Consider the following 12,948-nt stretch of genomic DNA (forward strand, 5'->3'; position numbering starts at 1 on the left):
CAGATCTGAACATTGGTATGATAGGTCGAATAAGATCTGGTGTGAAAATTGCATGTGTGCCAGGCTTAAAGAAAATCTTTAACTAAAAAAAAGTTTTCCTTGGGGGTACTCACCTCAGGTGGAGGAAGCCTCCGGATCCTATCGAGGCTTCCCCCGTCGTCCTGTGTTCCACGTCGGCAGCGATAAAGGTGCAGTATCGGCTCTCTGCTCGGAGATAGGCGGAGATAGCCAATCTCTGTTGGTCCGCTGCACAAGTCTCCTGCGCCCCTTAGTAGAGCGGACCCGACAGAAATCTGCTATTTCCGAGCGGAGAGCCGCAACAGCGCCCCCGCTGGAGCCAGAAATGGTAAATATTGCATAACCTGACAAATTGTCAGCTGCGCGTTCTGTGGGCCGCAGCAAGAGCGCCATGGGACACAGGAAGATGGGTGAAGCTTCGATAGGATCCAGAGGCTTCCCCTTACCAAGGTGAGTACCTCCCAGGGAAACTTTCTTTGTTTCAGAGTCTCTTTAAGGCATGATTCACAGTGGTCAGTTACATAATGCAGACATTACAATGAGCATCAGCTGCAATAGAGTATGGACATAGACTCTAAAACAAAGTCTGTGTGCATCGATTTAGAGTAACATGATCAGTAACAACGCAGTACTGTGAACAAGGGCAGTGGAAAAGGAGCAATTTTGGGTAACCCATGTCAGAGATTTCATAAACTGAGGAGTCGGATGATTTTTGTACAAAATCCACAGCCCTAGTAAGTATTAAACTAAGGAGTCTGAGTCGAGGAATCAGAGCCATTTTGGGCACCCGGAGTCGGAGGTTTCATAAACTGAGTCGTCAGAGTCAGAAGATGTTTGAACCGACTCCAGAGCCTTGCTGTGAACAGCCCCATATAAATTGTATGGGCTACACAACTAAGCACTGTAAAACAGGGCCAAAGGGAAAAACTGCAATAAGTGAGGGAAGTGGGGAGGTTACAATACACCTTTCACTAAACAAATGTTTTTGATATTAACCACTTGAGGGGGGCAAAACCCCCCTAAAGACCAGGCATTTTTTCAAAATTGAGCCACTGCAGCTTTAAGGGCTCGCTGCAGGGTGGCACAACTCAGCACACAATCGATCCCCTCCCCCCATCAACAGAGCTCTCACACCCCAGATTCATTTATATTTTTTAATAAATGGTTTTATTTTTATTTATTTATATTTAATTTTGCCATCCCTCCTCCCTCCCACAGCCAGCCATTCAGCGTGATCGGCTGTCATAGGCTTCATGACAACAGATCACTGTTTTCACTCTGGAAGGGACAGCTGTGTCACACGGTTGTCCCCAGTACAGCGCTGCAGTAGATCACAGCGTTGCCGTCTAAAAGTCTCATATCAGCAATCGCCACTGGGAGACTGAAGGCGGAGCAGAGCTCCGTCATCCAAGCGGGGATGCGAGCGCATGGTTCCCTGCAAAACACTCCCCCAGGACTTTATGCCGATTGGCGTTAGGCGGTCTTAAAGTAGTTAACTAAATTAAGGCCTCCTTTCCACAAACTGTTGAGCTGTGTGCTCTGCAAGCAGGTACCAGGCAGAAGTAAGCAGTTATCATGCAGCAAGAAGCAGTTACCAGGCAGCAGTGAGCAGTTGAGAGAGTTTGAGAGGCATTTCACTGCCTATCAACAGTTCTTGGAAAGGAGGCCTAACTGAGAAGGCTTCAGTTTTGGATACCATATAACAGATAGGCTAGGTCAGTGATCTGCAAACTTGTCTCTCCAGCTGTTAAGGAACTATAAGTCCCAAAATGCATTGCAGGAGTCTGACAGCCACAGTCATGGTTCATAAAGGCAAATGCATTATGGGACTTGTAGTTCCTTAGCTGGAGAGCCAGGTTTGCAGATCACTGGGCTAGGTGCATATGCGCGCGCGCACACACACACCTCGTTACAGTAGTCCTTTAAAAAGGAGGTGAAAATGTACTACTGTATCAAAATTGTTTTGAGTAGTTTTTTACATGGTGGTGGTGTAATCCCTGGTGCACACAATGAGATTTTCTGGCAGATTTACTGCCAGATCGATTATTTCCAAAATGTCCGATCTGAATTCTGATTCAGAAAATGACGAGGAAGCAGCAATCAACATCCCACCTTACACCACATTTTCTGGTGTAAGAATTCTGATCAATTAAATCACTGAAACTGCTACCTCTACACAGTACAAAGCTATGACAACAAAAAAAATGAGCATTCTGCTTTTATTAAGCGACAAAGGGCCTGTTTCACAAAGCTTTTCTGTTAAATTATCTCACCTTACTTATTAACTCACAATGGCTTCAATTCATCAAAGGGTGTTCGATAACAAAATCCCAGTCCTTAAAATACCGCATTCGGTATTTTACACTTCACTGTGCTAAGCTAATTCATCAATATTTTCACACATGTGGTAGATGTTCGGTAAGTTACCGAAGAGGTCCGTGCAGTGAGGGCATTACAATAGGAAAGAGGCAGCACCGACATCCCTATACATGTGCCTTTTATATTTGTTGTGCTGCCTCTGCTCTTGCTGAATCTGTTTCAGTCTTAAGTTTCTATTTACTTGCCACAGCTTAGATGAACTGCTGAGAAACATTACACATTCCCTGCTTAGGTCATTTTGCCACGAGCTCCCACTTGCATCCCTGCATATTTAAACAGGCACTCAAGGGGTTACACTACCGAAGGGTGCCTAGAAAAGAAGGGTGCCTGGAAAATAACTTTAATTCTTTTCTCTTCCCTGGCTGCCTGGTGGGGGAGGGGAGGGTCTGTTCCACCCGAGAAGCCTGGCCAACCTATCAGCAGCACTTGCAGGGGACAGGGGAGGTTTCTATGGTCGTGTCACACGGAGAAGGCATTCCAAGCTCCTTATCGACAGGGGAGAGCTGGAGATAAACACAGCACATGTTATCGTATGCTGTGAGCTTGATGAATTAACATTTGCTGACATTTTACTGACATGTGTTGAGGTAATCACTTAACAAGTCGGTAATTTATCTCTCTGCACAGGAATGTCTGCTTCTCATGCGGTAACTGCTTTGATGAATTAACATTTTACTAAGTGCTCCGTAAAGTCAGCTGTTTTCAGCATTACCGAATGCGGTAATGCTTGATGAATTGAAGCCCATGTATCTTTCCTTAAAGGGACACTTAAGTCAAACAAAAAAATGGGTTTTACTCACCTGGGGCTTCCAATAGCCCCCTGCAGCTGTCCGGTGCCCTCGCCGTCACCCTCCGATCCTCCTGGCCCCACCGGCAGCCACTTCCTGTTTCGGTGACAGGAGCTGACAGGCTGGGGACGCGAGTGATTCTTTGCGTTCCCAGGCACATTAGCACCCTCTATGCTGCTATATGGTATATGATATATGCTATAGCAGCATAGATGGCGCTATTGTGGCCAGGAACGCGAAGAATCACTCGCGTCCCCAGCCTGTCAGCTCCTGTCACCGAAACAGGAAGTGGCTGCCAGCGGGGCCAGGAGGATCGGAGGGAGACGGCGAGGGCACCAGACAGCTGCAGGGGGCTATTGGAAGCCCCAGGTGAGTAAAACTCATTTTTTTTTTTTTTACTTAAGTGTCCCTTTAAAGAGACACTGAAGCGAGAATAATTCTCGCTTCAGAGCTCATAGTTAGCAGGGGCACGTGTGCAACGTTATATTGCATTGCTGTAATATTTTTCCCCAAATGTGAAAATTGCATTCAGGTTTAAACCATTCCATTGACCAGCATTGTTTTCCATTTGTAATGCAATTTTGCTTGCTGGAAAATGCATGCGATTCTGATAAGTGTGGTCGCAGAAAACCTGAAGAGAGAGAAATATGGAGGTTGCCATATTTCCTATTAAACAGATGCAAAATTGCCTGGCTGTCTGCTGATCCTCAGCCTCTAATACTTTTGGCCATAGATCCTGAACAAGCATATGCACACCAGAGGTTTCTGACTGAAGTCAGCAGTAAAATATGGATTGATTGAACTGATAACCCTGCTAGCGCTGCACTGATCAGTGCAGTACAAAACCATGTAATTTCCAGTTACCTATCTCTAATCCCCTTGCCTGCTCAAAAAATCCAATCAGTTTGGATGAATAAACTAAACAATATTTTTAATAGCTTTCATGCAAAGAAATTACTAATCACTAAAAAAATTAGTCTTTGCCCATCTGCTGTTCTCCCTGTGTTAGAAGTGGGTGGTACTCCTTGCGCAACAATAAATTAGTCATACATTTTACCAAGATGATGACGATCTAGACAACTGGTACAGTACATTATATCCTGCTTATCCAACTCCATCTGTTTAACCCCTAGCCTTTCACTTTGAACGCATAGGATAGTAAATTTGCATTAACTGGCAATGCACTAAATGTTGAGCATTCCATGTCCATACACCCCCCCCCCCCCCCCTTGTAATAAATCCATTCAAAATATCAAGCTAGCCAAGCTCCATTTAGTTCCCCACAGGTTTGTACACATAATAGATTGATTTAGGGCTAAAATCTAGCGTGTACAGGTGTGCAGAAGGTTGTTTATAGATCCGGTGTGGCGCATCCCAATTAACGGTGATTCCAAGTTGTGGGCATCCTTCAGCACCTCTGTGTATGCGAATAAGCCCTTAGGGCTCATTCACATCGTGATTAGCCGGCGATTCCCGCTAACGCTTTTTAACCACTTAAGCCCGAAGGGTTGAAATTTCTTTACATCCGAGCAACTTTCACCCCCCATTCATTTGCCAATAACTTTATCACTACTCATCACAATTAATTGATCTATATCTTGTTTTTTTCCGCCACCAATTAGGCTTTCTGTGGGTGGTATATTTTGTTAAGAGCCACTTTACTGTAAATGCATTTTAACAGGAAGAATAAGAAAAAAATGGAAAAAATTCATTATTTCTCAGTTTTCAGCCATTATAGATAATACATGCCTCCATAATTAAAACTCACGTATTGTATTTGCCCATATGCCCCGGGTATTTCACCGTTAAAATTATGTCCCTATCACAATGTATGGCGACAATATTTTATTTGGAAATAAAGGTGCATTTTTTCCGTTTTGCGTCCATCACTGTTTAGAAGCCCATAATTTATTAAATCATATTGATATACTCCTTTGACATGAATATTTAAAAAGTTCAGACCCTTAGGTAACTATTTATGTTTTTTTTTTTTTTTTTTAATGTAAACTTGTATGTGGGTATTTTTTTGGTGTGGGAGGTAAACAGTGTTTTTTTTAATATATTTATAGGTTTATTCTTAAAACTTTTTTTTTTTGGGTGTAATTTGCTATTTGGCCACAAGATGGCCAGAATCAAAAAGTCCTGGGAGCGATCGATCTCGCTCCCAGGCAGAAGAAAAGAGACCAGAGCTCAGAAAAGCCGCAGCGTCTGAAGAGACGCTGTCGGCTTTTCTCCGGGGGGGTCCGATCAGCGAAAGGGATTTATAATCCCTTTCACTGATCGGTGGGCTAGCGGCCAGTAGCGGGGGCGCGCACGGGGGGGGGGGGAAACCTGCAGGTGTGCGCGCAGCCCAACTGGACGAGAAATCTCGTCCAGTTGGGCTTAAGTGGTTAAAGAGCTAGTGCTTTCTTTACCCTATGGCAGTGTTCTCACTGCCGCCAATCACGGGTGTTTTGCGATTAGCGCCAATTGCAAGTGTTACCTGCAACATTTTCTGGGCGATTCTGCAATCAATCATGCTTTGCAGCCGTTTTGCTTCTGCAGGTACAGGGAAGCTTTAGCTTGTGCAAGGTACCATGAATTCTCTTCAGTACCAGGAGATATTGGATGAAAATGTGATGCAGTCCGTCACAAACCTGAGGCTTGGGAGACGTTGGACCTTCCAACAGGACAATGATCCCAAGCATACCTCTAAGTCCACTAGGGCATGGTTGCAGACTAAAGGCTGGAACATTTTGGAGTGGCCATCGCAGTCACCAGACTTCAATCCGATTGAGAACCTCTGGTGGGACTTAAAGGAAGCAGTTGCAGAGCGCAAGCCTAAGAATGTGACTGAACTTGAGGCTTTTGCCCATGAAGAATGGGCTAAGATACCCGTAGATCGCTGCTAGACACTTGTGTCAAGCTATGCTTCACGTTTAAAAGCGGTTATAACTGGAAAAGGATGCTGTACTAAGTACTAAGAATGAATGTCACTTGGGGGTTGAATAAAACTGATAATGATGCGAGTGCAGAAAAGACATTTGTGGTTATTATAAATGTTATGTTATATTTGTCTGACTTACAAGTGCCTCTTATTTAATTGTAAACAAGATTACTGAAATGATCAAAATCAATGTCAAACTGGCCAAAACACTCAATTTCAGTGGGGGTTGAATAATTTTGAACACAACTGTATGTTTAAGTACACCTGTAGAGGAAAAAGTGCCCAAAGCAGATGCTTAACTCAAGAGGTAAGTCCTGTATAATCCAGAAGCTTCGCAAGTCGTTCTCGCCCCCACTAATCCAGCGCTGGGACTCTCTGAACCTACTCGACAAGGACTTGTCAATAGGTTCGCACAGGCACAAGATGGCTCCTGCCTACACAGTGTGACCACAAACTTGCAGAGGGTCCCAGGCAGTGGCAATGGTCTGGAGGGGGATGTAGGAAGCCACTAAAGCAGTGATGGCTAACCTTGGCACTCCAGCTGTGGTGGAACTACAAGTCCCATGTGGCAATGCAATATTCTGACAGCTCAAAGCATATTCGGGGAGGCAGAGGCATGATTGGATTTGTAGTTTTGTCACAGCTAGAGTGCCAAGGTTAGCCATCACTGCTCTAGAGGTTCCAGAGGCTTCCCTCTGCCTAGGTAAACATCTGACGTTTTGTTATTTCAAACTCACGTTTGCTTTTTGAATACATGTCTCCTGAGATTTAAACAATTCTTCCATAATATGGCTAAACGTAGATCAGTATAGGCCTGATCAGAAAATGACGGGGGGGAGGGCTTCAACATACTGTTACAAAATGGACAGTCCTAAGACTGTCTAGGACTTTTATAGGAAAAAGAAATAAAAAAAAATATCACTAAACTCACTCAAATTGTGGACAGTGCAATACAGTGTATATGTTATGTAAGTAGAGGACGTATTTATCTACTTGTATATTGGTTTTGTTTTTTTCTGAGATAGTATGCCTGACAGCTCCTCTTTAAGGTCTTGTGTTGGTATAGGTTTTAGGGCATTCTCTTTATATTGCCATTAACTGTACAATAAAGCTTATGCATGTTGAACAAGCGACACCCATGCTAACATAAAAATAAAAAAAACATAAAAAAAAAAAAAACACACACAGTATATAAGTAGATAAATACTTCTATAAAGGAAAAGCAGAAAATCCTATTCTAGGCAATGGCCATCTTGCCAAGCCGGCTTCCTACGCTAGATTGCGCAGTTCAGAAGCCGGTCAGGTTCCCATAAAAACGGACAACCATAGGTGTCCGTTTCATTGCCAGCTTAGGTAAAGGGGTCCTTGGCAGCCGGGCAGGGTATCTACACACAGACGCTCCTATGCTGTACGGAGGAGGCTGCGTCCCTCACTTTACGGCGGCTGCTGTGCGCTCAGTAACTGCACGTTAGTGCAGTTACAAGGAGGAAAATAAATACATGAGCTGGCCAAAGGGGTGAGGGCCCATTTCCACTATCGCGAATTCGCATGCGTTTTTCGCATGCAAATTCGCATAGCAATACAAGTGAATGGGACTGTTTCCACTTGTCAGGATTACTTTGCGTTTTTCTGTGCAGAAAAAATTCGCATGGCAGAGCCATCAGAATTTGCATACCGCATGCAGCTATGCGAATTGCATACAATGTATTTAACAGGTAATTCGCATGCGGTTTGGGTATGCGAATTTTCATGCGAATTCGCATAGAAACAATGGAAAATTTCACCGGCACTGCAATGGTTAAATTCGCATGCATCGTCATCCATGCGAATTCGCATACGAATTTGCATAAAAATTCGCATAGAACCGCATGCGAAATTCGCATCCGCATGCGAATTTTTACCTCGGCGATTCCCACCGCACAAGTGGAAATGCAGCCTGAATAATATAACGTCCACTCACTGATCAGTAACAGATGCCTCCCCATTACATAATGGTTTAGTCTGCATTGGCGTCGGAAAGGTAATACTACCGACGTCACTGCCTTGCTATAAATGTTTATTGCCAGTGATCAAATACATTTGTATAAGACTACATACAGAGAAACATAATTACTCCAACAACGCATATGTATGCTAAAGGGTCGAAATAAGATGAAATTAGCAATAGTGCCCCTTTAACTGAGCCAGGAAAAAAAAAAAAAAAAAAAAAAAAGTTTCACTTACCTGGGGCTTCCACCAGCCCCTGCAGACATCCTATGCCCGCGCCATCACTCACCAATCGTCTTTCACCGGCCGTGGCTCAGTTTCGTTTTCGGAGTCAGTGCCTAAGTGCGTGCTCGATCGCGCTCCCGTCCCTCTGGCCATCTTGCGCACTATGTATATAAGTGTACTCCACAGGATGGCCACAGGGCTGGGAGTGCAATCGAAGACACGCAGCCAGGGCAGCAGGCGCACTGGCTCGGTGACTGGCCAGTCGCTGAAAACTAATCTGAGCTACGGTGGGTGACGGCACAGGACGTCTGCAGAGGGCTGGTGGAAGCCCCAGGAAAGTGAAACTGTTTTCTGGCTCGATTATGGTTACCTTTAACCATAATCGAGCCAGATGGGGCAGGAAGAGAAAAAAAAAAGTTATACATACCTGGGCTGCCTCCAGTTTGATCGCTCCCTTGCCATCCTCCTCCGCCTGGATCTTTTATAACTGGCCCCAGAAAATTCTCAAGTCAGCAGTCTAGTTGCGCACACTCCCATGTTGCCGGGAACATTGCGCACGGTCAAGCATGTGCAGTTGGCCCTAGACTAGAGGACTTTCCAGGGCCAATTGCAAATGATCCAGGTGGCAGAGGAAGGCAAGGGAGCGCTAAGCCTGGAGGGGGCTGGAGGGAACCCAAAGTCGGAGCAGTGCTATTCAGCGCTGCTAGATTTGGGCGCAGCCGCCGCCTCCATAGACTTCAATAGGAATCATTCCTATTGAAGCGCTCAGTGAGTAACGTCGGCTCCGTCAGAAGACACAGCCGAAGTTGTTTAAAAACATAATAATTCGGCCTCCAGCAATCGCTGGAAGCCAAATTATTTCATTCCCCCACTATCCATGTCGGCCTGCAGGGGGAATAGTAATTAAATCGGCCCGGACTTGTGCAGAAGCAGGATCAGCTATATACAGCTGTATCCTGCGCCCAAGTCTACCAGCGCCGATTTCAAATGTACTCACCCAAAGTATGTAAATTTTTTTTTCCTGCCCCATCTCAGGTTTACTTAAAGGTGCTAATAGAGTTACTGAATGCTATGTCCATGTCCACTATCCAAGTGGCCATAGAATAAAAAGTTTTCTGAGCAAAGAGGACCAAGCCCGCAGCCCAGCGAGCAGGCAAGGGGACACTGACTCTACTAAAAAGGAGTATATCACATTAAATGCGTGCTATTTTGACAATGTATGGTGATTTGTTGGAACACTGTTAGTCACGTGGAGCACCAATGTGGATGTACAGCAGCTGACACTCTGGAGATGGTGTGACAAGTAAAATATAAATGCAAGTGGTGGAAGGGGGGTGGGGAGAGGAATAGTTTGCATAAATTAGGAAGACAGCAGCCAGAAATGTTTACATCATGGTCATCATTCATTACATGCAGATTCCTTTAGATTGTAAGCTCGCAAGGGCAGGGCTCTCACCCTTTTGTATCATGGAATGTTATTAATTTTGCTTGCACTCTGTTAGACATTTATACATTTTAGTCATGTTAAATTTGCAATTGTAATCAGCTGTGCTGTATTTTGTATCAGTGTTCATATTTGATGTATATCATTGTCTTTATCATTATGTATCCCTTGTTTGTTTTCTTACATTGTACAGCACCACAGAATAAGTTGGTGCTTTATAAATAATAACATGCAGTTACTGCAGCGCACTTGATCAAGCATGTAGGCCCAATATTTCCCAGCATATCCAAACAGGCATGTTCTTGGCAGCACTAAATAATAAAGATCAAATCAGATAGTCGATCGGGCACCAAGTCAACAGATGTATGGACACCTTTGCCATCTTCATACGACAGTAAAGTGAGTACAACTGAAGTTTCATTTTCATACAAAATAATTTGAAGTATTTCCAAATTATTTATTTATATATTAAAATAATAAAGCACGTGTGCTATAACCCGCATGCAGACGCAACCACTACCACACTGTGATTAAAGCGGACCCAAACCAAACATTTTTTTAATTCCAAATATTTAGTTGCACCACTCTGACACTTACAAAGATAAATAAACACTCCTTCAAGCCTATGAGCATTTCAGTGCATGCTTTTCAGCCTTCTCTTTGCATAACCAGGGTTATACAGGTGGCAGCCATTAGCAATTCCTCCTTTGCTGGACACCATCTACTTCACCAGTTTGCCGGATTATTTGCCGGTGTTCCAACATTTTAGCATACCTGACAGAATAGCATACAAATGCTACTGAGCATGTGCAAAGTCATGCAGGGCATACATTACCCCATAATACCCATCAGCAGCATTAACCTTTTCAACCCCAGTTAGCTGCCTGTGTGCTGATGTGCAATCTCCACTATCCAAGTGGACATAGAGTTAGGATAAAAAGTTGTCCGAGCAAAGCGAGGACTGAGCCCGCAGCCCAGCGAGCGGGCAAGGGGACACTGATTCTACTAACAAGGGGTATATCACTTTAAATGTATGCTGTTTTGTAAATGTATGCTAGTTAGTTGGAACACCGGCAATATGAAAGAAAGGGAGGGGTTTCTCCAATAAATGTAAAATATTTTATATTTGTCAGCATGCAGCTGAAAAAAAGGCTGCTATTTATTATTATAATTTAGAAAATAGATTTTATTTCTGAAATCTTGTATTTTTAGTTTGGGTCCACTTTAACTGGTGTGGGCAGCACGAGGCCCAGGTCCACCGGCGTACCCAGTAAACCCATCATGCCAGCTGCAATCGCTGATCCGGTCTCAGCCACCCCGCCCGCCGCCTGACATCTTCTGCTCACCTTGAAGTAGATCTCATCCACCACCTCGTGGTAGGTCTTCAGCTCGTACAGCTGCACCTTGAAGTAGGGAGAGGACAAGATATTGGTCAGGATCATAGGGTTCAGATTCATAGTCTTTTCATTGCCCCACAGAGGCAGCACGTTTCCCGGCTTCCCCGAAGGCGCCGACTTGTTCCCGCCGCCACCTGTCTGAGCGGGCTGCGGGGCCCCGGCCAGGGCCGCCGAGCTGTTATTCGCCATTTCAAACCGAAGCAAATATGGCTGCCACCTAACCGGGGAACAGGAACTGACGCAGTACGCGTAGCAGAAAGCGGGCCAACAGGCCGGGCAGAATGACTAATCAGCGTGTGGGATTCTGCCGACAAACTAGAGCGCGCCGCTTTTCTGGCCAATCCGTCCGCACGTCTCTTCAAAGCCTATCAATGACTTCACCTGAGTTTACGTAACCGTCCTCATCTATCTTCGTAGTCACACTCTAGATAGAATACATAACTTTATTACACACATAGGAGAGCAGGCCAGGCAGGCAGTGAGTCAGTGGGAGGAGGTCGTGTGGGCGAGTGTGACGATAGTTGTGAAGAGGTAATTGCGAAACCCATCTGACAAATCTTTCAGCAATATAATGGCTGTAAACCTTTAGTAGATGTATTGACGTTGGTCTTATATTGAACAATTTATCCGGTGGATCTGAACACTGAATCAAGCATTGCATATTCGAGGAATATATTGCAGGAGTTCCAACTGTCATTCTTAAAAAAAAGGGTTTGCCTCTTTAGCAATTAAATTCCTTCTGTCCATCTATCTTCATTGTCCCTCTTTCAGGACTGATATTAAAACTGTCTACAAGTATGTATTTTTTTGCTGAAAAATGTGTTTAAAGCTAACTGATCACCTGAAATTAATTTTTTTTTTAAATTAACTTGCCCATGAGGTTCATAATATTAGAGTACATTTGAAATCGGCGCGGGGAGACTTGGGCGAAGGATACAGCCAGTATATGGCTGGTCCTGCTTCTGCACAAGTCCAGGCCGTGTTAATTACTACTCCCCTCCAGGCGCCATGGAAAGTGGGGGAATGATATAATTCGGCATCCAGCAATTGCTGGAGGCCAAATTATTGTGATTTTTTTTAAGCAACTTTGGCTCCATCTTCTGACAGCACCGACTTTACTCACTGAGCGCCGCTATAGACTGATTCTCATTATAGTCTATGGCGGTGCTGGCTGCGCCCAAATCTAGCAGCGCCGAAAAGCACTGCTCCGATAATATTATGCTGTTGGGGTGAGCGTCATTACTTACCTACAGAGCGGGCGCTCTGCATTGGGAACACAATCGAGGAGATGAGTGGCCTTGGCCGTGCATGAACTGTGACTGAGCCAGTTGTGGAATTTGCCCAGTAGAGCTTCTAGCCTTTTATAGACCTCCTGGTCCCTTGCAGTCGTTCCAGTCCGATTCATTCAGCGGCTGTCCCTCCGAAAGCTGCATGTGCAGCCCTGGAATTTGCGCCTCTTCAATCACGCTCCTGGAAGCATTCTGTGCTTGTTCAGTTCATAAGAATGCGCCTGTCATAGGAGTGCAATCGAGAAGGCGCAGGGCCACGCCTGTACAGTAGCCTACGACTGACTCAGACGGCCAAGATTCGGAGGAGCACAGCTGCTGAACGCATCAGATAACCATCAATTGTAGAGCTGAATAGAACTGGGCAGTGAACCACTTGAAATTCAGTGAACACCTTTAATACATCCACAGGACAGACAAGGCATGAAAATGTATGGCTGTATATTGTCATGCCTTGTCTGTCCTGTGGATGTATAATAGGTTTCCATTGGATTTCTAT

General features: G+C 44.7%; 2 protein-coding genes across 4 annotated transcripts in view; one reads left to right on the forward strand and one right to left on the reverse strand.

Annotated features, from left to right (window-relative positions):
- Nucleotides 1–11,445, reverse strand: part of PRPF38B (pre-mRNA processing factor 38B) — a 66,382-nt gene extending 54,937 nt beyond the window's left edge. The window contains exon 1 of the mRNA XM_068240098.1: nucleotides 11,113–11,445. Within this exon, the coding sequence (XP_068096199.1) occupies nucleotides 11,113–11,352 (240 nt within the window). The 5' untranslated portion in view covers nucleotides 11,353–11,445. The remainder of the gene's footprint in view (nucleotides 1–11,112) is intronic.
- HENMT1 (HEN methyltransferase 1) overlaps nucleotides 11,207–12,948 on the forward strand; it is a 48,238-nt gene continuing 46,496 nt past the window's right edge. For all 3 annotated transcript variants that reach the window (XM_068240100.1, XM_068240099.1, XM_068240102.1), the window contains exon 1: nucleotides 11,207–11,694. The gene's annotated coding sequence lies outside the window, so the exon portion shown is untranslated. The remainder of the gene's footprint in view (nucleotides 11,695–12,948) is intronic.

This window comes from Hyperolius riggenbachi, chromosome 6, assembly GCF_040937935.1.
Source record: "Hyperolius riggenbachi isolate aHypRig1 chromosome 6, aHypRig1.pri, whole genome shotgun sequence".
NCBI classification, from domain to species: domain Eukaryota; kingdom Metazoa; phylum Chordata; class Amphibia; order Anura; family Hyperoliidae; genus Hyperolius; species Hyperolius riggenbachi.